We start from the raw sequence: 22,973 nt of genomic DNA, 5'->3' as shown, positions 1-22,973 counted from the left end.
CCATTTTGAGAGCCATATATATTTTTCTATGAGACATTCTTAGAATCTATAAAAACACACTACATCATTTCATTTTTGTTTAATCAACTCCTCAGTAGAACTGTTTAATTGCTCACGTATCTTTTCCCACTGGGATTTGGAAGTCAGGCTGTGTGTGTTCCTGGGATCTGATGTGAGATCTGAAGCTAATCTCAAAAACCTCAAAGCAAAATATAAAACATCTCGCATTATCTTTAGGAGCTACAGTCTTCCTAAGGGAGGCACAAATTTCTTCTATGAAGACAGAAAGCCTGTCTAAATGGATTATGGAAAATTTTGCAATGGGGCAGTTTTTTTAAATGTTTAACTGCCAAAATTGATTTTTCCAATGAAAAATGAACTTGCATTAACAGCAGTGTAGTAATAAGGTGAATGAAAGAAGGATAGTGATCTGGTAAGTGTTCTTAACATTATCCGAGGATATTAGAGCCAGATAGGATTTTAAGTTCTCATCTTCTTATAGTCACTAATTTTACACATGGGGAATCGATGTTTTGAGAATAAATCCACCTAGAATACCAATTTTTAAGTACTTAAGGTAATTGCAGCAAAAACAACAGCAATAACAAAAAAACACATTTAACTCATGATATCCTTAAGACAATCCTCAGCATTATTGGACTCTGATTCAGAATATAAATATAAACACAATTCTCATGATCTATCATTTCTTTTTAAAAGTTGAGTAGGCTTAGATATAAATTTAAGCTGACCCAATCTGTATATTATATTGTTTATTCTCACCTATGGTAATGCATTGGTATCAACAGTTGTCAATACACAAGTAAAATGCTTTGGATGAGGTTAAATTGTTGGCTTTAAGGGATAGAAAGAAAGTTTACAAAAGTGATGAATAGGGCTCAATATAGGGAACTGACTGCAGGAATATGCAAGTTTGCTGAACACTTTCTTCAGAAATCTCCCTTTTCATTCTCACCTGCCAGTTGCATAGAAGAACAGATGATTTGTCTCACCTTGAACTCCTCTTAAATTTTGTTTCTTGTATTTTTTTCCCTTTCATTATTCCTTTTGGCTTTTATATTTCATCTTTGAATCATGCAAGTTTCTTTCAGGCTTGAAATATACAACATTCTTGAAAGATTATTACAAGTGTTGTATATCTGCTCCATTTCCAAGATTGAATCAATGGTTCTTGGTTGGTTTTTAGTTAAGGGGGATTTCCTATTTGGACAAGCAATGTAGTTGGTATAAATGTATACCAAGTTAGGGATTATAGAAAAGGTTTTTTCCTTTTTTTTTTTTGGAGGAAGATTAGCCCTGAGCTAACATCTGCTGCCAATCCTCCACTTTTTGCTGAGGAAGACTGGTCCTGGGCTAACATCCGTGTCCATCTTCCACTAAGTTATATGTGAGATGCCCGCCACAGCATGGCTTGCCAAGTGGTGCCACGTCTTCATTCAGGATCCAAACCGGAGAAACCCCGGCCACCAAAGTGGAATGTGCAAATTTAACTGCTGCGCCTCCGGCCCAGCCCCCATAGAATAGGTTGTAGGAAGTGATATTAATTAAATTTTGTTTTAGGCATGCTGAAATGCACATGTGGCTACTTGATAGACAACTTTGCATTGGACAGATGGCTTCAGAAAAAGTATAAGAAAGTCAACACTATATAGATGGTATTGTTTTTAAAAACACATAGAATTATGTAGGAAGAGTGTACATGGTAAGGAGAGAAGTAGGTCAAGAACGAAGCCTAAGGAAAGTGCCATTGTATGTGAAGGAAGCTGACTAGGGGCATATTGAGATTAGGAGTGAAGTCAGGAGACGTGTCTAGAAGCCAAGAGAGGAGGAGATTTTAAGAAAAAAAGGAGAGGTCAAAGCTATCATCTGGAATAGAGAAATAAAGTTTATTACATGTTGAAAAATCTTTGGATGTTCAGCTAAGATATGATTTGGAATGTGGAACAAAAAGTGTTAAGCCCTTTGTTCCTTTGTTGATACAAAAGCCTATCTCTGCTGGCCAAAGTGAAAAAGAGGAAAGCACTGTAGATGCCTGTAAGAAAACATGGCAATGAAATGAAGGAAAACAAATGGAAGTAGATACAGGGTAATATTTTTAAAGAGGAAATTGACTTGAACTTTGTTATGTACTGAAAGTTTATGAGAGGAAGATTAGTAGTAATAGTATAAGTACCTTAATTGATACACATGGAGTTGGGTGCACTGTCGACGGGATTAACCTCAGAGAGGACGAGCACATTTTTCCCACAAAAGGAAGAGAGGGAGAGAGGGAGTCACTGATGAATCCAAATGCTTATATGATGACTTAATGACATAGTTTAGGATATACTTATTTGCTATTTTATATTTTTCTTCACAAAATAGAAATCATTTTCTGGCAGGAAGAAGCAGCTCATAGGATGAAACCTAAACAGAAATACGGTTTGCAACAGCAATTAAATAAGGGAAATATCTAGTTGTGTGTAATATGAGATTATATATATATATGTACATATGTATATAATTTTAAATTCTAACTTTTATAGACCTATAAAGTGAACATGTGTCAACGATTTTATTAAATCCATTAATTTATTAAGCTGTTATAATTGCTATACAAGAGAATTCAAAGATGTATAGGTCAGAAATTCACTAATAAATATACAAATAGATACAAAACTAGCTTTTTCCACAGGGTAATCAATTGTTTCTATGCAGGACAAAATGTACATGTTGATAGACAAGTAGGACTTGCATTTCTATCAGTTACCTACACGGTATAGATTTGTAAAAAAGGGCAAGGGCAATAAAAAGCAGAGATAACTCAGAGAAGTAGGTAGGTAAGCCTTTTCAACGTCTTTTAAATTTTTCACTACAGAGGGCATGGAAACACTCCTGGATATCATTATCATATTGCCTGGATTGAATTTAATAAATTTGTAAACATGAGAATTTCTCTAGTTGTATTCCATAGCTTGGATTCTAGATAAAATAAAATAGATTTCTTGATTGACTCAGAATTGCCAATCTAAGAACAGTGAAGGAACAAGATGGTGGTGATATTGAAACTGTAAAAGGAAATTCATCAACACTTTTAATTTGATGAGAAAGGTACTATCATTCTCATATTATAGGTGATGAAACTGAAACTCAGTGATTAATAAGCCTGCCCAAGGTTTCAGAATTACTTAGTAGCACAGCTAGGATTCAGTCACTTATGTAACTAAATCAGAATCTTTCTTCTTTCTATTTCATTATTGGATTTCAAACACCTCTAAGGAGTTCTTGTTCCTCAGAGGCAAAACCACGTCACAAGGTGAGAAATTCAGGACTTCTGCTCCTCTGTCTATACAAGGCTTCACCTGGAAGAGTAATGCTTTTATCTGTTGTAGAAATAAATACAACAGAAATGGGAACAGAGGCTACTTGTTAAGAGTTTGCTATTTAGCCCTGTGGCTAACCACAATCACTTGACATTGACGGAAGACGAGAGAGTTGAAGAAAGTGAAGCCCAGGCTTAAAGCTCAGCAACTGATTTGATGGTGGTGCCATTTAATGTGGAAAACAATTTAAGAAATAGAAGTGGTGAGTTATCAATTCAATAAAAAAGTGAAAACTAATGCCTTATACTACACTAACTGTATATATGCCTAGGTACTATCAGGATGCCCAAGTGGATTTAGAAGTACTGTTTTATTTATTTTAGCATTTAAAAATTTTTTTTCTGTTAATGTTGAGGTTATCATTAACATTGCCAATATTACTGTGTCACAGCTTCAGAAATCCAGGAGCACTGAAGAGAATGGAAGTGAAGAATGGCACTGTGAAGGCTGAGTTCTTTCTCTTGGGATTTAGTGACTGTCAAGAACTTCAGTATTCTTTTTGCTGTTTTCTTTTCATCTATTCTGTTACCCTGATATGGAACCTTGAGATGATTTTATTAATCACAATCAGTTTCCACTTGCACATCCCTATGTACTTTTTCCTCTGCATATTTTCCTTTCTAGAAACATCCTCCTCTTCTGTTATTGCCCCCAAATTACTTGTGGACTTGGTTTCCAGTAAGAAGACCATTTCTTACAATTGCTGTGCTACACACTTATATTTTTTCTGCTCTTTGATTGGCACAGAATCTTTCCTCTTGGCTGTCATGGCTTAAGACCAGTACATAGCAATCTGCAACCCACTGCTTTATACTGTTATTATGTCCAAGAAGATTTGCTGTCAGCTTGCAATTGGAGCATTTATGGGGGACACCATGAGCTCAATTACTCACACTACTAATACCTTCCATCTGTCTTTCTGCTCCAACCATTTCTTTTGTGATGTCTCCCCACTCTTCTCTCTGCCCTGCACTGACACTTGCAAGCATGACATTGTTCTGGTGATATTTGCTAGTTTGGTGGAGACTATCTGCCTTCTAACACATCTTCTTTCTTATGTCTGTATCATAACAGCTATTTTAAAAACAGTTCCTGTTCAGGGAGAAGAAAAGGTTTCTCTACTTGTGCTTCCCACCTCACTGTGGTCACCAATTACTGTGGTACCCTGATATTCATTTATCTGTGCCCCAGGACTCATCATTCTCTGAATGTGGAAAAAGTGACCTCTGTGTTCTACACACTGATTGAACCTATGTTGAACCCCCTAATTTACAGTCTGAGGAACAAAGATGTCAAAAATGCCTTTAGGAAAGTGATTAGCCAAATATTGCTTTCTTAAGGAAAGATGAAATTGAGTTTGACAATATTTCAACTTGTCTGTTATTTGACTTTTGATTCTAACTGATGGAAAAGTCAGTTTAATATGGATGTTCCCCGATTCGGCAGGGAATGAGGCCTCAACTTCAGAATAGGGTCAGTGCCAGGTCTTCTTACATCACTTGTATTATGTTTAATTCTCTATCCTTTTAAAGTTAAAATTTTTATCACACTCCTTCATTGTTGCTGGAATTATAAATTAGTATTGTCTGTAGAGGATAATTTGCTAACATTTTATATGGAGGATAATGCACGTAAGTTATGAAAATTAAATATACATGCACCATTTAAACCAGTAATTCCACTTCTAGGTATTGAACATATAAAAGTTCACCACTTTCAAAAGTATCCATTGCATCATGGTTTGCAGTAGAAAATGACTGAAAACAAACTAAATGTCTATTAACAGGGGACAGGATAACAAGTAAAGTTGATTTTTTAAATATTTATTTCAGAGGTACATTTACCCTGCACATAATGTTCTAAATCTCATATTCTTACTCCTTTTTTCTCTCCATTCTAAATTTTAAAAATTTTTTTGGTGAGGAAGATTGCCCCTGAGTTTATATCTGTTGCCAATCTTCCTCTTCATGCTTGAGGAAGATTGACCCTGAACTAACATCTGTGCCAATCTTCCTCCATTTTGCACGTGGGATGCCGTCACAGCATGGGTTGATGAGTGGTGTGTAGGTCTGCGCCCGGGGTCTGAACACATGAACCTGCGCCACCAAAGCAGAGTATGTGAACTTAACCACTATGCTACCAGGCTGGACTCCCTATTCTAAATTTTTAAGACAATTACTCCCAATACAGGATAAGCCATTAACATATCACAACCCTCTTTTTGTGAAAGAAAATAAATGCAATTCACTGCGACTCCTTTTCAATGAATTATTTCCATGTGAATACATGCACTTTGTAAGCTTAGCAGTTCAAATTGTACTCACTCTCAAAATCCTTCCTCAAATATTACTTCCCATATGATTTTCCTGACCACTCTTCAATTACAGATAACAAATCAAGTTCTAAACCTCACTAGGTTCTACGTGCTTCTTCTAAAACTCTCAGCATTCTCTGCATAATCATATAGTTATTTTTGACTACTTTATCCCTCTACTAGATTTATTCATTAATTATCATTCTTTATTTGATGATCACAGTATCTCCCCCAGTATAGATACTGAGTAAATTCTATGAAATAAACAAGAGTAAGTTTACTATGTTATTTATAATTTAGATTACATGCCTATAAGAGGCAGAAATTAAATATTTCTCTTGCAGTTTTTTTGGTTCATTCTCCAGAGCAGTACTCTATATGTGTGACAATTACAAAGTATTGTCAAGTATAGCGGGATTTTTAAAAACAATTTGCAAATATCAGATAAGCAAAAATGTGGCTGGTAAAACATTTTCTCAAGAATATATTCAGTCTGAAGTCTCTTGATGGGTAGGCAAGTAGCCAAAATGTCTGAGGGAGACTATGATCTGAGCACTGGAGATCTGAACTGAAACTAACAAATGATGGAACGATAGTCTGGTCAGCTTCTGGGGCATGACACATACAAAGAGTATTGATGGAAAGTCTAAAGTAAGTCCTAACATAAATGTGAGATTGAATAGAGGGAGAGAGAATCAGCTAGAGAGTAAAGCCTTCTGACAATCATAATATATCTTGGATTCTAAAACTAGACACGTTTCCATTCACCACAATGGAACTAACTTTACAGGAAGAGGTTTGTCCATACAGATCAGTGGTAAAGTAGGGCTCTGGCCAATATGGGCTTTCAATAGGGAAGAATGGAATGGTAGCTTAAGAAGGATGAGAACCAAGTGCTTCTACCTAAACACTGAGCCGGAAATATTCTCTGAAGTGCATGGGCTCATCACAATAGATAGACATCAGATCCTTTGCAGCTAAGTGTGCCATTTCAGCTCTGGCCTTGGGATAGGGACACAGAATGACATAAAATGAAGTACTCTGTGATTGATTATATAAGCTTATTTTTTGGCATTATGGGAGGTGGGACTTAGACCATCCAAGTGTTTTTAAGAATTTGACCTGAACATGGGAATGATATGGCCAGCTTGGGTAGCTATAAAGAAATCTCTACTAAACCCTAACCAAGAGTGAAAGCAGTCAGGAAAAATAATTCCTAAGATCACTGAGCAGACAGAAACAAACATGACCTGAGGCTAGGATGTGCAACTGGAATCTGACAGACTGGGTGAACAGGCTCTAAAGTGGATAAAGTTGGATCCTGGAAGTTCCCTGTCATGGCGTGGTGCCCTGAGTGATACCATCTTTTCCTTCAGCACTGGAGGTTTTGTCTCTGATAGGGAGTGAGTTGACTAAGGTCACAGAGCTAGCAAGTAAACAATACTATACCTATTTAAACTCAGGATAGTCTCACTTCGAAGTCTAGTTCTTATCTTAAACTCTGTCCCATCTTTATCATTTTCTTAAAATGAATATAAAATGAAAACCAAAAAAAAACCTGGTTTCCTGACTATCTGCAAAGACTATTAAGTCAAACTCTTTAAAAGAAAAGGTAAAGGAAAAAAAAAGGAAATGTCTATTTTCCTTACACATTTTTGTGAAAGTTGGCCAGTAAAGCTAATTTTGCATAACGATAATAGGTTTAGTTTTTATAGATATGATTATATTTAATACAATTTTAATAAAGTACATTGAGTTGGGGAGAAGTTTGGGGAGTGAATGATAGGTCTTACTATGTGATATCTTCTATAAAAAACAAATAAATTGACATTGTGAAAGAAAATCTTTATGAGACAATGAAATATTTTTTCTAACACTGTTCAATTCATAATGCAAGAATAGTAACCTGTTGAAAATTGCATGTTTTTAATATGTTATTTCATTCCTGTAATGTTTTGACTGCATAGCACTCTGCCCATTTTATACATTAAACGGATATATAAAATTAAGAAGAGGACCTAAATGAAAAACCTTATATAACCCATTACTCTCTTCACCCAGGAACCAAAAAATGTGTCTCCATGTTCCTTTTAGGACAGCAACCTAAAATACAATGAACACCCTTGAGAATCTGAAATTGTGTTATGTTTTTCACAGATTAATTACTAATTGATTACAGTCTGAACAACATATGCAATTAACTTAATTAGGCTTTTGAAATAGATGACAGGATTACCTAACATCTAACCACTCAGGATGACCATTAAAATTTTGTTTAGCATATGGTTCCAGTTTATTTCACAGATACACGGAGAGTCAATACAAATCATTACAAATGGAACTCTAATAAAATACTGCTTTTCATGGTTTTCCCCCAAGAACATATATTGATGTCAGTAATTCATTTACATCATAACTCTTCCTTTACAACTTAAACTGTATCAATAGGGCATTTCAGTTTTTTGTTTTTTTAACTAGCATCCTGCTTTGAACACATCAGGCAGATAGAGTCCTGTTTTCAGTGGCTTTTGGAGAAGTTTCAAGTCCTTTACCCCTAACTTTCATTCATGTAGTTTCTGTCCCTTCGTCAATATCAACATATCTTTTTTTCAGGGTGAGGGAAAGAAGGGAAATCCGGAGGCTGAAGTGAAAACTGTAGGGTGCAATATAAATCTAGAACTGCTGATCCTGGGGATGTCCTTTGATATAACTGAGGCAGAATGTTGACGAATAGTCTGAGAATATTTTTACATCAAATAATCCCTGTCTCAGACTCTCATTTCAGCCTAGGCCAAAAGACAACAAGTGTAGATGAATTTCATCTAAAATGAATATACTTGAATAAATTAAATAAAGGAGTTCCTTTGGGGTAAATTCACAGATGTGCTTTTTTGCATTAGTTTTTCAGGATACACTCATTTGTTGATCCAATAAATATTTTTGAATGGCATTCTGGAGCTGAGCGCTATAAATAGCAATGCAAAATAAATGGTACACAAGACAGACAAGGGCTGTGTCTTTATGGAACATTTAGTCTATGGAAGGAGATTTCTTAACTCCTAATTATTCATGTACTAATTATCGACTTCTAAGTATTATGATAGAACATTTTTAGCTTGATACTAGTACATAGGAAATATATAAACAAAACTAAATTATCCCACTATTGTTTCCTTCTGGCTAAGCAAGTTTATTAAACTCTTTGTTTAAAAAAACTATTGGAGCCTTAAGGAGGATGAGTTAAATTGACATGAGGGTTGTGGTTCTATGCCCATTCTGTCTCACTGGGGCATATCCATGAACGTAGAAGGGAAATATAAAAGGACCCTCTTTGCAAAACAGCAAAGTTAACTTACTAGTGCTCTTCCTTAGATCTGAGAGAAGATTAAGTTAAATAACCACTGCTCCCTACACTCAAATTTAGGCACAATGATTACTAAAAATAATATCAAGGGTGTACTGATGAGACTATAGGAATGTATGTTGAAGTGACTGAACTTTAACTCTCATAATCTTTAAATAAATACTTTTGGATGAAGACATGGTTTCACCAGAACATCAATTGCTTTTGTCAGGGCACCTTTCACATCTGGGTTTAACATAGGGATGACCACTGTGTAGAAAACGGAGGCCATTTTGTCCATGTCCATGGAGTAGCTTGAACTGGGTCAGAAATACATGAACAGGAATGTGCCATGAAATACAGCCACAGCAGTTAAGTGAGAGGCACATGTAGAGAAGCCTTTTTATCTCCCTTCAGCTGAGTTCATTCTAAGGATGGTAGTTATGATGTAGCTGTAGGACAGGAGGACGGGGACAATGCTGGACCCCCATAGCACAGCCAATGAAAGTGAACACCATTATCTCATTGATGGATGTGTCTGAAGTGGACAGGGCTAATAACAGTGAGATGTCACAGAAAAAGTGATTGATGATATTGGAATGGCAAAATGACAATTGAAATTTGCAACAGGTATGAACCGCGGAATCTATCAAGCCAACAATGTAGGCAATAGCCACTAGTTGGATACAGACTCTCTTGGACATGACAGTTGTATAAAGAAGTGGATTGTAAACGGCTACATAATGGACATATGCCGTGAGAGCCAACACGAGACATTCCACATCTGCAAAGGCCCGAAAATAATAAATCTGAATGGCACATAAACTATATGGAATTGTCTTTTGCTCAGATAAGAAATCAGCCAGCATCTTGAGAGAGACAGTGGAGGAGTAGCAGATATCACAGAAAGACAGATTGCTCAGGAAATAATGCATGGGTGTGTGGAGTTTAGAGTCCATCTTGATTAGCAGGATCATGCCTAGATTGGCAATCACAGTTATGCCATAGACCAGCAGAAAGAGCACAAGGAGCCCCTGCTGAACATCCTGTCTGTCAGAAAGTCCTAGGAATATGAAGTCAGTAAACATAGTGCAGTTCTCAACAGCCATCACTCAGGTCTGGAAATCCCTGTTTGTAGGAGAAAATGGAATTGGAGGGTAACATCATCTTACTAGCTTAACAGTTAAACTGCTGCTGTTTTCTATTTTTCAGTAACTAGAAAAAGATAAACAATGCTAAGTCTGCTTTAGGTAAACTGACTCTCCTGGAAATATATCCAATTTAATATAAATCAATAAAATGATAATGATAATAATGTTCCCTCCATCTATATATCATTGCAGAGAGTTTGTAGGAGCATTTCATCAAAATTTAATCATGTTATTTCCATACCAATATAAGTAGCATTTATTATCATTTGTGCTACTTACATCTAATATCTTATATCTAATATTAAGATTTGATGTCCTCAGAGTCCAGGCAATACTTCTTGCTATTAGTCAGTCCAGATATCCCCCATCTTCTGACAAGTTTGTTTGTTTTTTCAGTGTGGCAAGAATGTTGTTATTTTCTGTAATAGACAAACACATTTAAGTGAGAGGTGCAGGTAATGAACATATTCCTTTGCTATTCCCTCATAATCCGATATTGTAGAGCAGGCAGAGCTATGGCACGTTCCTGGATATGGATATATCTCCACTTCTGTATGAACCACTCAGGTCCTATCCAGTCTCAATAAACAAGGGATAAAGATAGTCTGTGATCAAGGACTCAGTGGATCTATTCACCAAAAAGTCCTCATGTGTTCATAGCCCCATGATATCAGAGAGAGTCATGTCAGAACTGTGCCCTCATCCCAATACCAAGAAATTAAAATTTTGTTTTATTGTTTTATTTAATCCTGTTTCTCTTGAGTATCTCTGAAGTCTGCCTTCCTTTGGTTTAAAAGAGATAGTGGTCCTTGGGAGGCCAATTGAATTCTATGTTCCACTGGTGTTTTTTACCCAAACTGACTGTCTTATATATAATGTCACATATGACCTCCTCTGTTCTGTAAGGATAGAAGTAGAGTGGAGTAGAGGGTAGATGAAGAACAGAAAAAGAAAATATGAATAATGATCTAGTGATCAATGTGCAGGTCTCCAAACATTTGGCCTAAACTCACTTAAATACCTGTGCCCAGAGAAACAGCATTAAAAAAAAAAAACCAAAAAACGCTTTCCTTTAAAACTAAAAATATTTTAAAAAATACATAAAAAGTGCAAGATTTAAAATAATAAAAAATATCCAACTAGCTGCAGGAACCATCCTTGCATTTCATTATCTTCCCTCGTCTCTATGTATGTATGTTTAAAATAAATAGATCAATGCAAGTAATTAAAACAAATGTAGAATATTGCATGCTTTCTTTTCCTTTTATAACATGTTTACAGTAAAAACCAATGATAAAAGAACTAAAGAAGTATAAAATATAAATCAGAGAAACAACAAAAAATATTAGTACCTGGTCCAGAACTACTCTTTTGTTGAATGCCATTCTGTCTATGGGAGGGTTCAGCATTGTCTCCTGCCTGACCTGGGTTATATAACATCTTTATCTGGTCCCGGATGTTGAACACTTTGTCTGTCAGGAATAAGTGACAGATATAATAATATGGCTTATTATCTGATCTATCATACAGTTAGGGTATCATGAAACACATACAGGGTATTTAAAATTTTTTTCTTCTGTCCTTCTCTACCTTAAAGCCCAATATTGTGCTTATTTGCCAATAGTAAACTTACTCCAGTCAATGATGCAATTTATTGCTAGTTCACCAACTCCTTTCTAAGCATTTTCTTTTAATTCCATAAGTTACAAAACACATACACACCCCTCATGTTCATACACTTACAGACACATGCACAAACACCTTCCTTTAAACACAAAATAAAGATTTTTCTAAATAAAACTTAGGCCATAAATAATTTTTTTAAAAAATAAAGACTTTTGTAAAAACAACAAAAATCTAACCATATTCACACTTCCTGGGGATAACAATTTTTTCCCATATTATTTGATTTTTAATTTTTAAATAAAAATGATTCCAGCAGAAACATATATTCTCTACTAATGGCCATTTGATGTATATGCAATTCTTCATATCATAAAAATTCTGATATATGTATAATTCTACCTAAATAATTTATCATAGCCATGTGTTTCTTTAAAATGAATTCCAACAAACAGCCTTTCAGAGTAAAGAGATTTGACTTTAAATAAAGGCACTTTTGACCTTTTTACCATTCTCAGTTGTTTTATATTATTTAACTATCACTGCATATTATCATATGTTTTACAAATTGTCACATGTGTTCTGAGTTGTCTCTAACAATCTCATACTACGAAACCGAAGTTGGAACGCAGTGGCAATAAGTAAACTTCTACAGTCCCATAAAGTTTCCTTGAACCCATAGCAATTACGCACAATAGGTTTCTGAATAAAGTGCAATGAAACAATTTGTATTAAAAGACAACTCTGTTAAATACTCTCATGCAGTGTTCAAGTGTGTTGATGTTAAAGTGACATTTGAAAATTAGCAACATTAATGACTCATTTGAAAATTAACAACATTAATGATTCATGAACTCCTAGATTTCTCAAGAGCACTCAATTGCCACTTCTAAACCAAGCATCTCAAGTGATTGATAGTAAAAGAGTTGTCACATTGGGAGTTAACCTATTTTAGTTTTTTCAGCTGGACATTTGAAAATAATGTTGGTATGAGAAAGTGAAGAGGGCAGCCACATTGCACAGTTCCAGAAACCACATAGAAAATACAGAAATTGGTGCCCTTTTATGTCATGCAACCTGACAGCTTTGGGGATAATCTCTGTATTGTGCATTTTTTGAGTAATATTTTATCCCGTTTGTGAATCGTTGCTCTACTGTTACCAGCATAGGTTGGATGTGTTCTTTAAGTGCCTACAGTTGATTGATATTCCAGGAAAATGTATAATAATCATGTACATTAAGCTGTACAACTTGAGTCTCAATGCAGTTAATTTATTACTACAAAATCCGTAAATACAAAATTTGTATAAAAAACAACAAAAGAAAGATGTGCAAGGCATGTAAGACAGTGTATATTTAAACATTTTAGTTGCTTCCTTTTTCTTCTCAAACCTCTGGTGGAGTAAATAGAAACAGATTTTGCAGTTATTTTTGTCCCCAAATAGTGCGTTTGCCTAATTTGTTGTTATGGAGTTTCCCCACACTCTCTATAAAGCTGGATTACTCTTCAGGCAAAATCCAATGAAATTCATGTATTTTTAACTTTTGAAAAAGTGATTTTAGGGATAATTGTTAATGTCTTTTCATAATGTGTTGCTTCTATTTGTGTGATTATGCCAATACTAATATACTAAAATAACAAATGTGATCCTGTGGGAGATATTGTTGATGCAAATCTCAAAACACCTAAGTAATTGCCAGTAAATTTCCATCAGGGAAACATAAGAAAATGATATATTTGTCGTACCTAAGAGCTTTACTGCCATTCTCTGCTTCTCTGGTGCACACTTGGAGAAGGAGGCAGAGTCGTCTTTGATCACCTTCTTCTGATCCCTTTCTACACTCATTTTCCCTCAGCTCTTCCCTCTCTCCAGGGATGCCAAATTTCCTCAAGCTACAGTCTGTGTAGGCAGGATCCAGACTTTATTTTTGTAAACATGGCTTCCCCTCCAGACCATGTGGTCTAACTCCCACTCCCCATGAAATCTGGAGCATGAGTAGCAATATACTGATGAAAATTGGATAATCTAAATTACTTCCCAAAGGGCTTCTTTGTTAATAGAGAATAGCCGGTGTCACTGGTGCCTCTAAACATAACAGCACATAGGCAACTATCTATGTATAAACTCTTTCATTTGGAAAACAGTTGTACAGCCCTGAGTTATGGGCTATTATGAATAACTTCACGGCATGATAATGGTACCAAAGAAAATCAGGTTCACAAAAATCTGCTTATCCCTGGAAACAATATTAAAAGTGCATAAGACATCTTTGCTTTGGGGAAAAAAAGGCAGCAAGGTTTAATAACAAAAGAGATAAATATTCTATGAAACATTCTATGAAAATTTCATCATGTATTTCACAATAATATGCTGAACTTTAATGTGAGGCATTACTAGAGATAAAAATTTATAATAATAAAGATCTGAAGTTTCTTATATACTAATAGTGTATACATTTTGCTTTTGGAAAAACTTTTTGATATATAATGCACATATAGAGAAAACTTAAGTAAGTATGCAGCTAGATAAATTTTCAAAAAAAACATATACTCCTGTAATCAGGACCCAGACCAAGAAACAGAACATTAGCAGAATGATCAAAGCCTTCTGCATGATCCTTCTTGTCACTAATCTCTTACCCTCAAGAAACAATTACTTTCTTGACTTTTATCATGATATGTTAGTTTCTACTTTTTTAAGCACACATAAGTGGATGCCTACAGTATGCACTGTTTCATTCCACAACATATTTGTGCAATCCATCCAGGTTGGATGGATGCAATTGCAGCACATTCAATCTTACCGCTGTTTAGAATTGTTTTGTACAGATATATTTTTATTTATTTATATACTTTCATGCTGATAGGCAGTTGTTTTTCCTTTTTCTATTACCAATAATATAATGTAAGTATTCTTGTGCATGTCTTTTGGTCGAAATAGACACTCATTTATCTTGCATATAAAATCAGGAGCTGAAATTATTTGTGAGTGTCAGTGTATGCAAAATTTAGATTTAGTAAATTTTTTCATACAGTTTTCCATGAAGTATGCCAATCCACACTTCCATTATGAAATTTTCATTGGTGAGTCTTCTGGATTTTAAATATCCTTGCCAATACTAATGTTGTCTTTCATTTTAATTTTAGCCGTTTTGTAGCGTATTATATTTCCTGATGACTAATAAAGCTGGAAATCCACTTTTATGAGCTGTCTCTTAATGTCAAAATACAGAATAAAAAGGCAGTTAAATGGGTTCAGCTTGATGGTTTTGAGGGTCCTGCAACTCATGCTATCAATCTGTCATCATTGACAACTCCATTTGGGATCAAATGGCGTAGAGATGCAATGTCTTCCATTGATATGAATATGTTCTCGCCCATATGCTATTTTTTAATCACTCCAAATAGAAATGACTCTATGCATTGATACATTTATACTAATATAGATATATAATGTGATAGCCATATTTTTAATAAAAAATATTCATTTTAACCCTCTCTTTGACAAGGTGGAAACTGAGGCCCAAAGAGGAAAAGAGATTTGTTTAAGGTCATAGTTATAGTGAGTTGAGAGTAGTGATTCAGGTCCCCTCTGTTGTCATCACCTGTTGACAGCATGTTTCTACAGAAGATTTCAAGCTAGGTTAAATTTACTGCCACATAAGAAAGACTCACACACATTCATATAGTGGGAATTATTACTGAATTATTTTAAAAGTTTTGCCAAGCAGCTTTCATCAGTATGGAGCTAGTTGTTTGTATCATTATACATAGACACTAATTGTCATCACTGGTTGTGTTTATGTTTAGGGATACCAAGGCCTGAGCAGAAATAAGGAACTATGGTAAAAAATTGATCTGTGACACTGACCCATTACACAAATTACTGAAGAAAACAAGGCACTGGGAGCCAGAGATGGGAAATGGAACCTACAAATGGTGGGATGATAGTTTGGTCAGAGGCTGGGGCCTGACCCGTGAGGAATATATGGCTGTAAAGTCTGGAGAAAGTGTCATATCTGAAGATGAGGTTGAGTTGTGAGACAGAGGATAAACTAGCAAGGAAGACCTTCCAACAGCGAAACTATATGCTGGGTTATAAATTGAAATAACAGCTCCATTTACTCTAGTGAAAACTATCTTTAAAAGTAAGAGTTTTTGTCCATACAGATCAGCGGTGAGGTAGGGCTCTGGCCAATGTAGGCTTTCAATAGGGAAGAATGGAATGGCAGCCTGAGGGTAATAAGACCAAATGTTTCTTCCCAAATACTGAGCAAGTAATGTTCTCCAACATGCACGGGTTCATCACAACACATAGACATTGGTTCCTCTGCAGCTAAGTGTGCCATTTCAGCCATGGCCTTGGGATAGGGCCACACAGAATAAAATAAAATGAAATACTCTGGGATTCATTGTCCAAATTCATTGTTTGTCAATGTGTGTTCTGGGACTTGGATCAGTAAAGCAGTTTCAGGCATCTGGCTTGGACACAAGAATGGTATGGCCAGCATGGGTGGCTGTGAAGAAACCTCTAGCCACCTCTAACCAAGAGTGAAGACAGTTTCAGGAAAAATAAGTCCTGAGGTGGCTAGACAGAGAGCTCCTAACATGACCTGAGGCTGGGATCTGCAACTGGAATCTGACAGACTGGGTGAGCAGACTCTAAAGTCAATAAAGATCGATCCTGGAGACTCCTTTTCATGACATGATGCCATGAACAATACTGTCATTTTTCAGCACCAGGGGTTTTGCCCCTGATGGGGAATAGGGTTTGTATGATCTTAAAGCTTTCCTTATCAACTTCATACATATATATATATATATATTCATAACGCATATTTAAAATGCATATATATCCTTATGTTGCATATATTAAACCCATGTTAAAGAAATGAGGAAATGGGTGTAGTAAGATTAAGTAATCTAAGGTCACCTAGCTAACAAGTAAATGGTAGTGCACATTTCCCCTGCTATCCAAAAGTTCACTTTAGGCCAATTTGCTTTTATGAAAGACCTACGTTAGTACCTGCTTTCACAAACTGGAAGGAAATTTAAGAGGCTTTTTCCTTTAATGAAAAAAGGCATAAGGCCAAAATAGCGTTCAGCACTTGTTTTGCCAGCAGCCCTTATGGAGGCAACAGGCACCCTGAGCAGCAAGAGTGGTGCCGCTAAGCTCCTTCTCCAGGGACTGCACTCAGCATGTCAGCATCAAGTGCCATAGCTTTGAATCGTGTCTGTGAGCATCTGGGCTTTATCTCTACTTATCTTGGGTTATTTTTGGAGTGGGGGAATGCTCAAAAATTTTTCCAATGTATACTAATGATAATTTCTTCTTCTATTTATGCCACTTCACCTTACAAAAATTTCATAGGGGCATTCTACTTCAGATCACAGGGGAAAGGATACAGATTGGAACTCAAGTCTATCTGACTTCAAAGTCCAGTTCTTATTTTAAAATCTCTCCCTTCTTGATCATTTTCTTAAACAAAAACAAAATAGAAGCAAAAACAAAAATATGCTGCTGTTCTGACCTTCTTAAAGGCTATTAAATCCGTGTTTTTAAAGGAAAAGGTATAGAAAGAACAGTAAGAGATATCTTTTATCCTTAAACATACATATGAAAGATGGCCAGTGAATCCAATTTTACATAACATGAATAGGTTTAATTGTATAGATATGAATATATTTAGCATACTTTAATAAAGTTGATTAAGTGTGGAAGGGGTTTGAACAATGATATAGAGGTCCTAATGTATGAAATATCTTATGAACAACAAATCAATTATTTGAGATTATAAAATAAGTTATCTAAGAGTAATAAATATTTTCATCTGTCTTAAAATTCTGTTCAATTATTAATTGAAGATATTTAACTTGCTGAAAATTGCATTTTTGTTTTTACTGGGTTGAAAGAATTTTCAGTTTCTTTTACACAAATAATAAAGAGTAGTTAAATAGAACAATAATCATTTGTAAAATACACTAGTATAGATAAAAATATCCTCAAATGTTGGTATATTAATGTGATATTAAGGTAAAATAAATAGTATGCAAAAACTAAACAGTGTACTTTCTGTATTTGAGTCTTTAATACTGCAGTGAGAGTGAGTTTATATTGGAGAAAACATAGGCAATCAGTGGAGATTGTTCTCAAGGTTATGTAGAGACTTTGAACCCCACAAAGATACATTCTCATACGTAGATAAGTTGAAAGACTTCAAGTGATATGCCCCTTTTTATTGACTGTGTCCCAATGTGTCTTTTTACATTGATAAGCTTCACCTGTGACTCACATAAGGCAGTGATGAAAGGTTAATTGTGTAGATTGGAGCTGGGCTTCATTGATTTCTCTGACACCACTGATTTCTTGTTTTCCCCAACTTCCCCTTCTCTCCATAGCCCCTCCGGAAAGGTCTCTATCAGCTGCTAAATATTAACCCACAAAAACCCCGAAAGCTGGGCGAGTGTGTGTTTACTCATGCTAATTAAAATATGATATTGATCATTCATCTGCAATCCAACTAATTAAATAGATATGATTTCTGTCCATGGTTTTGGAGAGATATCATGCAATAATATTTCCTCTGAAATGAGAAAATTCCACTTTGAAATTACAACATCTAATTGTGGTGAAAGTCTTCGGTAGTGTTGAGAAGCTGGAACCAGAAATCACTTCACATTGGTTTATTATGAGCTGTGACAACTCCAAATGGGCAGAAACAAAGATGAGAGTAGAAGCACACACACCCCTCCCTAGGGAGTTTTTAATGTGTTTCATTCTTATGATATTTGATGTGCATAACACAGCACATTTTATACACGAGAGCAATATATAAAATTACATAAGAGGATGTAAATGAAAAACCTATATGACACATTACTCTCTCCTTCCAGAACCAAAAAGAGTGTCTCCATGTTCTTTTCTTGACAACAACCTAAAATAAAATGAATAACTTGACAACCTGAAATAATGTTATGTGTTTCATATTTGGATTACTTGTTAATTGATTACAGTGAGAAAAATATAAGAAATTGTTATTAGAACAAATATTAATATAATCTAACATCCAGATACTCAGCAAAGACCACTATTAAAGTTGTTTTAGAATAGGATTACAGTTAATTTCACAGATACACAGAGAGCCAACATAAATAATTGCATAATGGAATACTAATATAAGTACTACTTTGATCTTTTGTTTTTATTAAACACATATATTAGTTAATAACTGTTCCTCTCAACTTAAATTGTATCAATTGACCATTACAGTTTTTTTTTAAATTTTAACCAGCACAATGCTATGAACATTCCAAGGGAGATACAGTCCTCTTCTCCAGTGCCCTTTGAGAAAGAAGGTGCAGATACCTACCCCTAACTTCCATTCATGAAGTTTCTGTACAGTTGTCAATTGCACCATGTCTGTTCTCTAGAGTGAGGGCAAGAAGGAAATCCACAGCCTGAATGTGAAGACTGTGAGATGCAATATAAATCCAGAATGGCTGATCCTGGGCATCTCTGCTGCTATAAGTAGGGTGGAATGATGAAGAATACAGGATCCAAGAAGTTCCCTACATTAAATGATCCCTGTTCCTGATACTTATTCAGTCTGACCAAAGGACAGAAAGCACAGATGGATATCATCAATCATGAACATACTGGAATAAAACAAAATAAAAAGAGGCTTTCTTCTTTTGGTAAATTTACAAAGACCTTTTTGCATCAGTTTTTAAAGGATGCTCATTCATTTAGTCAATATTTTGAATGGCATCCTGGAGTCAAGCATTGTAACTAACGAAGTAAAAATATGGGTGAACAAGACAGACAAGTGACTTGCAATGATGGAACTTTGAGTCAGGGCAGGAGTTTTTCATTTACTCATATGTATTAATTTACTACTTGTATACTTCTTAGTGTTATGATGGAACATTCATAGGGTGATATTAGTACTTAGGAAGGATACAAACAAACCTAATTTAATCCGCTAATCCTCCCTTCTGTCTGAGCAAGTTTGTTAAACTCATTGTTAAAAAAAATAATACTTGGGAGGGCCCGCCCAGTGCCACAGCAGTTAGGTTTGCACATTCTGCTTCAGCGGCCCGGGGTTTGCAGGTTTGGATCTTGTGTGCAGACCTATGCACGGCTTGTCAAGCCATGCTGTGGCAGGCATCTCACATATAAAATAAGGGAAGATGGGCACGGATGTTAGCTTGGGGCTAATCTTCCTAAAAAAAAAAAATAATTGGAGCTTTAAGAGGGTAAGTTGATTTGCCGTGGATGGAGGGATTGCTCTACCAATGATATCTCACAGGGGTACAACCATAAACAGAGATGGGAAATATAAAAATATCCTCTTTGCAAGTTAACTTATTACTTAGTCTTTCTTAGCTTGCAGAGAAGATTAAGATCAGAAATGACTGCTCCCTAAACTCAATTTAAGCACAAAGATAATTAATGTAAAATATCTAAAAGATACGTTGGTGACACTATAGGAATCTATGTCAAAGTAACTGAATTTTAGCTCTCAGAATCTTTGAATAAATATTTTTTGGTGAAAACACAGTGTCACCCAGAAGATAATTTAGTGCTAATTGCTTTTTTCAGGGCACTTTTTACATCATTATTCCTTAAGCTGTAGATCAGTGGGTTTAACATAGGGATGACAACTGTGTAGAAAACAGAGGACATTTTGTCTGTGTCCATGGAGTAACTCGAGCTGGGTTGCAAATACGTGCACAGGAGTGTAAGATGAAATATAGCCACAGTGGTTAAGTGGGAGGTGCAAGTAGAGAAAGCTTTGCGTCTTCCCTCAGCTGAGTTCATTCTAAGGATGGTAGTTATGATGTAGCTGTAAGACAGGAGGACAGTGATGATGCTGCATCCCAGAACACAGCTACCAAAAGTGAACAACACAATCTCATTGATGGTTGTGTCTGAGGTGGAGAGGGCTAGTAAGGGTGGGATGTCACAGAAAAAGTGATTGATGATATTGGAATTGCAGAATGACAATTGAAATGTGCAACAGGTATGGATTACTGAATCGACCAAACCTTCAATGTACACAATGGCCACTAGCTGGGTACAGACTCTCCTGGACATGGCACTTGTATAAAGAAGTGGATTGCAAATGGCTACATAACGGTCATATGCCATGACAGCCAACATGAAACATTCTGCATTGGCAAAGGCCCCAAAAAAATACAACTGAATGGCACACAAATTATATGGAATTGTCTTTTGCTCAGATAAGAAATCAGCCAGCATCTTGGGAGTGATAGTAGAGGAGTAGCCAACATCACAGAATGACAGATTGCTCAGGAAATAATACATAGGCGTGTGGAGTCTGGAGTCCGTCTTGATCAGCAGGATCATGCCTAGATTGGCAATCACAGTTATGCCATAGACCAGCAGAAAGAGCACAAAGAGCCCCTGCTGCACATCCTGTCTGTCAGAAAGACCTAGGAATATGAAGTCAGTAAACATAGTGCAGTTCTCAACAGCCATCACTCAGGTCTGGAAATTCCTGGTTAAGAAGGAAATGTAAGTGGATGGTAATATCACCTCAGTTTCCTAAGAGTTAAACTGCCGGTCCTTTCCATTTTTTAGGAATTAGAAAAAGAGATAGACAATGCTAAGTCTGTTTCTGATCTCCTGGAAATATACAATTGCATATAAATTGATAAAATTATAATGATAATAACACCACTTATATTTGTATAGCACTGTAAAGAGTTTGTAGACACTTTCATCCAAATTAAACATTATTTCTACACCAACCTATCTAGTATTTATGATAAATTTTGCGACTTCTATTTTATAGATTAAGAACTCGAAGTCCTCAGAGTGGTGGCAGTAGTTCAATTAATTGGTCTAGAACACCCACAACTTATGGCATGATATCCTGTAATAGAGAAGTACAGTTAAGTGACAGAGGCAGGTAATGAAATATGTCACTGTTTTTCCCTCATCGTCCAAAATCGTGGAGCAGCAGAGATATGGCAGTTCCTGGATAAAACACACCCACACTTCCCCATTAATCCCTCTGGTCCTATTCAGCCTCAATTAACAAGAGACAGAGATAATCTGTGATCCAGGGCCCACTGGAGTAAAGAAGGTGGTGGTTGCTGGAGAAGAGGGTGGAAAGGTCTCTGTGAGTGTTACACTACAGTGTCCAGACTAGAATACGCCAGGGCTAACCACACTCCCTCTGACAGCTGCTGTCACTGAGGGGAGATTATGAAGAATGTTTGAGACCTAACTGTAGGGATGCTGGTAGCACAGACGACAGAGAGGCAAGAAGGGAGTTTGGTTACTGTGTGAGTCCTGCTGCCCTAACCAACTAGAATCCACATGGTTTATTCACCAGAGGATCAGATGTGTAAGACACATGGTAAAAGTCCTTCTGTGTCCACAGTCCCACGATATCAGAGTGAGTCTGCACTGTGCCCCGTCCCAACTCGAAAAATTGTAACAATGTTTTATTGTTTTCTTTGATCTCTATTTCTCTTGAATGTCTCTGAAATCTGTCTCCTTTAGTTTAAATGAGTTGGTTGTCCTTGGGGGGGGGGGGTAATTGAATTTTATGTCCCACTGTTATATTTTGCACAAACCAGTTACGTTATATATAATGTCATCCGTGACCTCATCTTTTCTGTGAGAATCTAAGAAAAGTGAATTTGAAGGGAGATAAAGGACAGTAAAAGAACATCTGAATATTGATCTAGTGATCAATGTACAGGTCTCCAAAAACTTGGTCTGAATTCATTAAAATATCTGTCCTTGTAGACACATCTTTAAGGAAATATTTTCCTTAAAAATAAAAGTATTTTTAAAGTAATAAAAGTACCAGTAAGAAATTTAAAACAATAAAAACTTTCCAATCATCTCCACAATCCATGATTGCAAATTATTGTAAACCTTGCCTATGTATACATCATTTAAAAATAAATAAAGAGGTCAATAGAAGTAATTTAAATAAAAGTTTGTATCATATCTCATATCTTCCTTTGGTTTTATAGAATGATTTCAGTCAAAAAAGGAGAAAAGGAATAAAGAAATCTAAAATATAAGTCAGAGAAACCACAAAAAATATTAGTACCTGACCCAGAACTACTGACTTCTTTGTTACATGCAGTTCTATCCGCAGGAGGGTTCAGCATT

The 22,973-nt window shown here is 35.8% G+C and overlaps 1 protein-coding gene and 2 pseudogenes across 1 annotated transcript; 1 reads left to right on the top strand and 2 right to left on the bottom strand.

Moving 5' to 3' along the window:
* Nucleotides 3,767–4,722, top strand: OR9M9P (olfactory receptor family 9 subfamily M member 9, pseudogene; annotated as a pseudogene).
* On the bottom strand, nt 9,213–10,149 carry OR5W77P (olfactory receptor family 5 subfamily W member 77, pseudogene; annotated as a pseudogene).
* OR5W1F (olfactory receptor family 5 subfamily W member 1F) lies at nt 20,379–21,317 on the bottom strand. Its single transcript, NM_001391754.1, is given in 1 exon segment — nt 20,379–21,317. A coding segment is annotated over 1 exon segment (939 nt).
* Nucleotides 21,318–22,973: the final 1,656 nt, after the last annotated feature.

Source organism: Equus caballus, chromosome 12, assembly GCF_041296265.1.
Source record: "Equus caballus isolate H_3958 breed thoroughbred chromosome 12, TB-T2T, whole genome shotgun sequence".
Taxonomy (NCBI): domain Eukaryota; kingdom Metazoa; phylum Chordata; class Mammalia; order Perissodactyla; family Equidae; genus Equus; species Equus caballus.
This window is presented reverse-complemented; position numbering and strand designations above follow the sequence as displayed.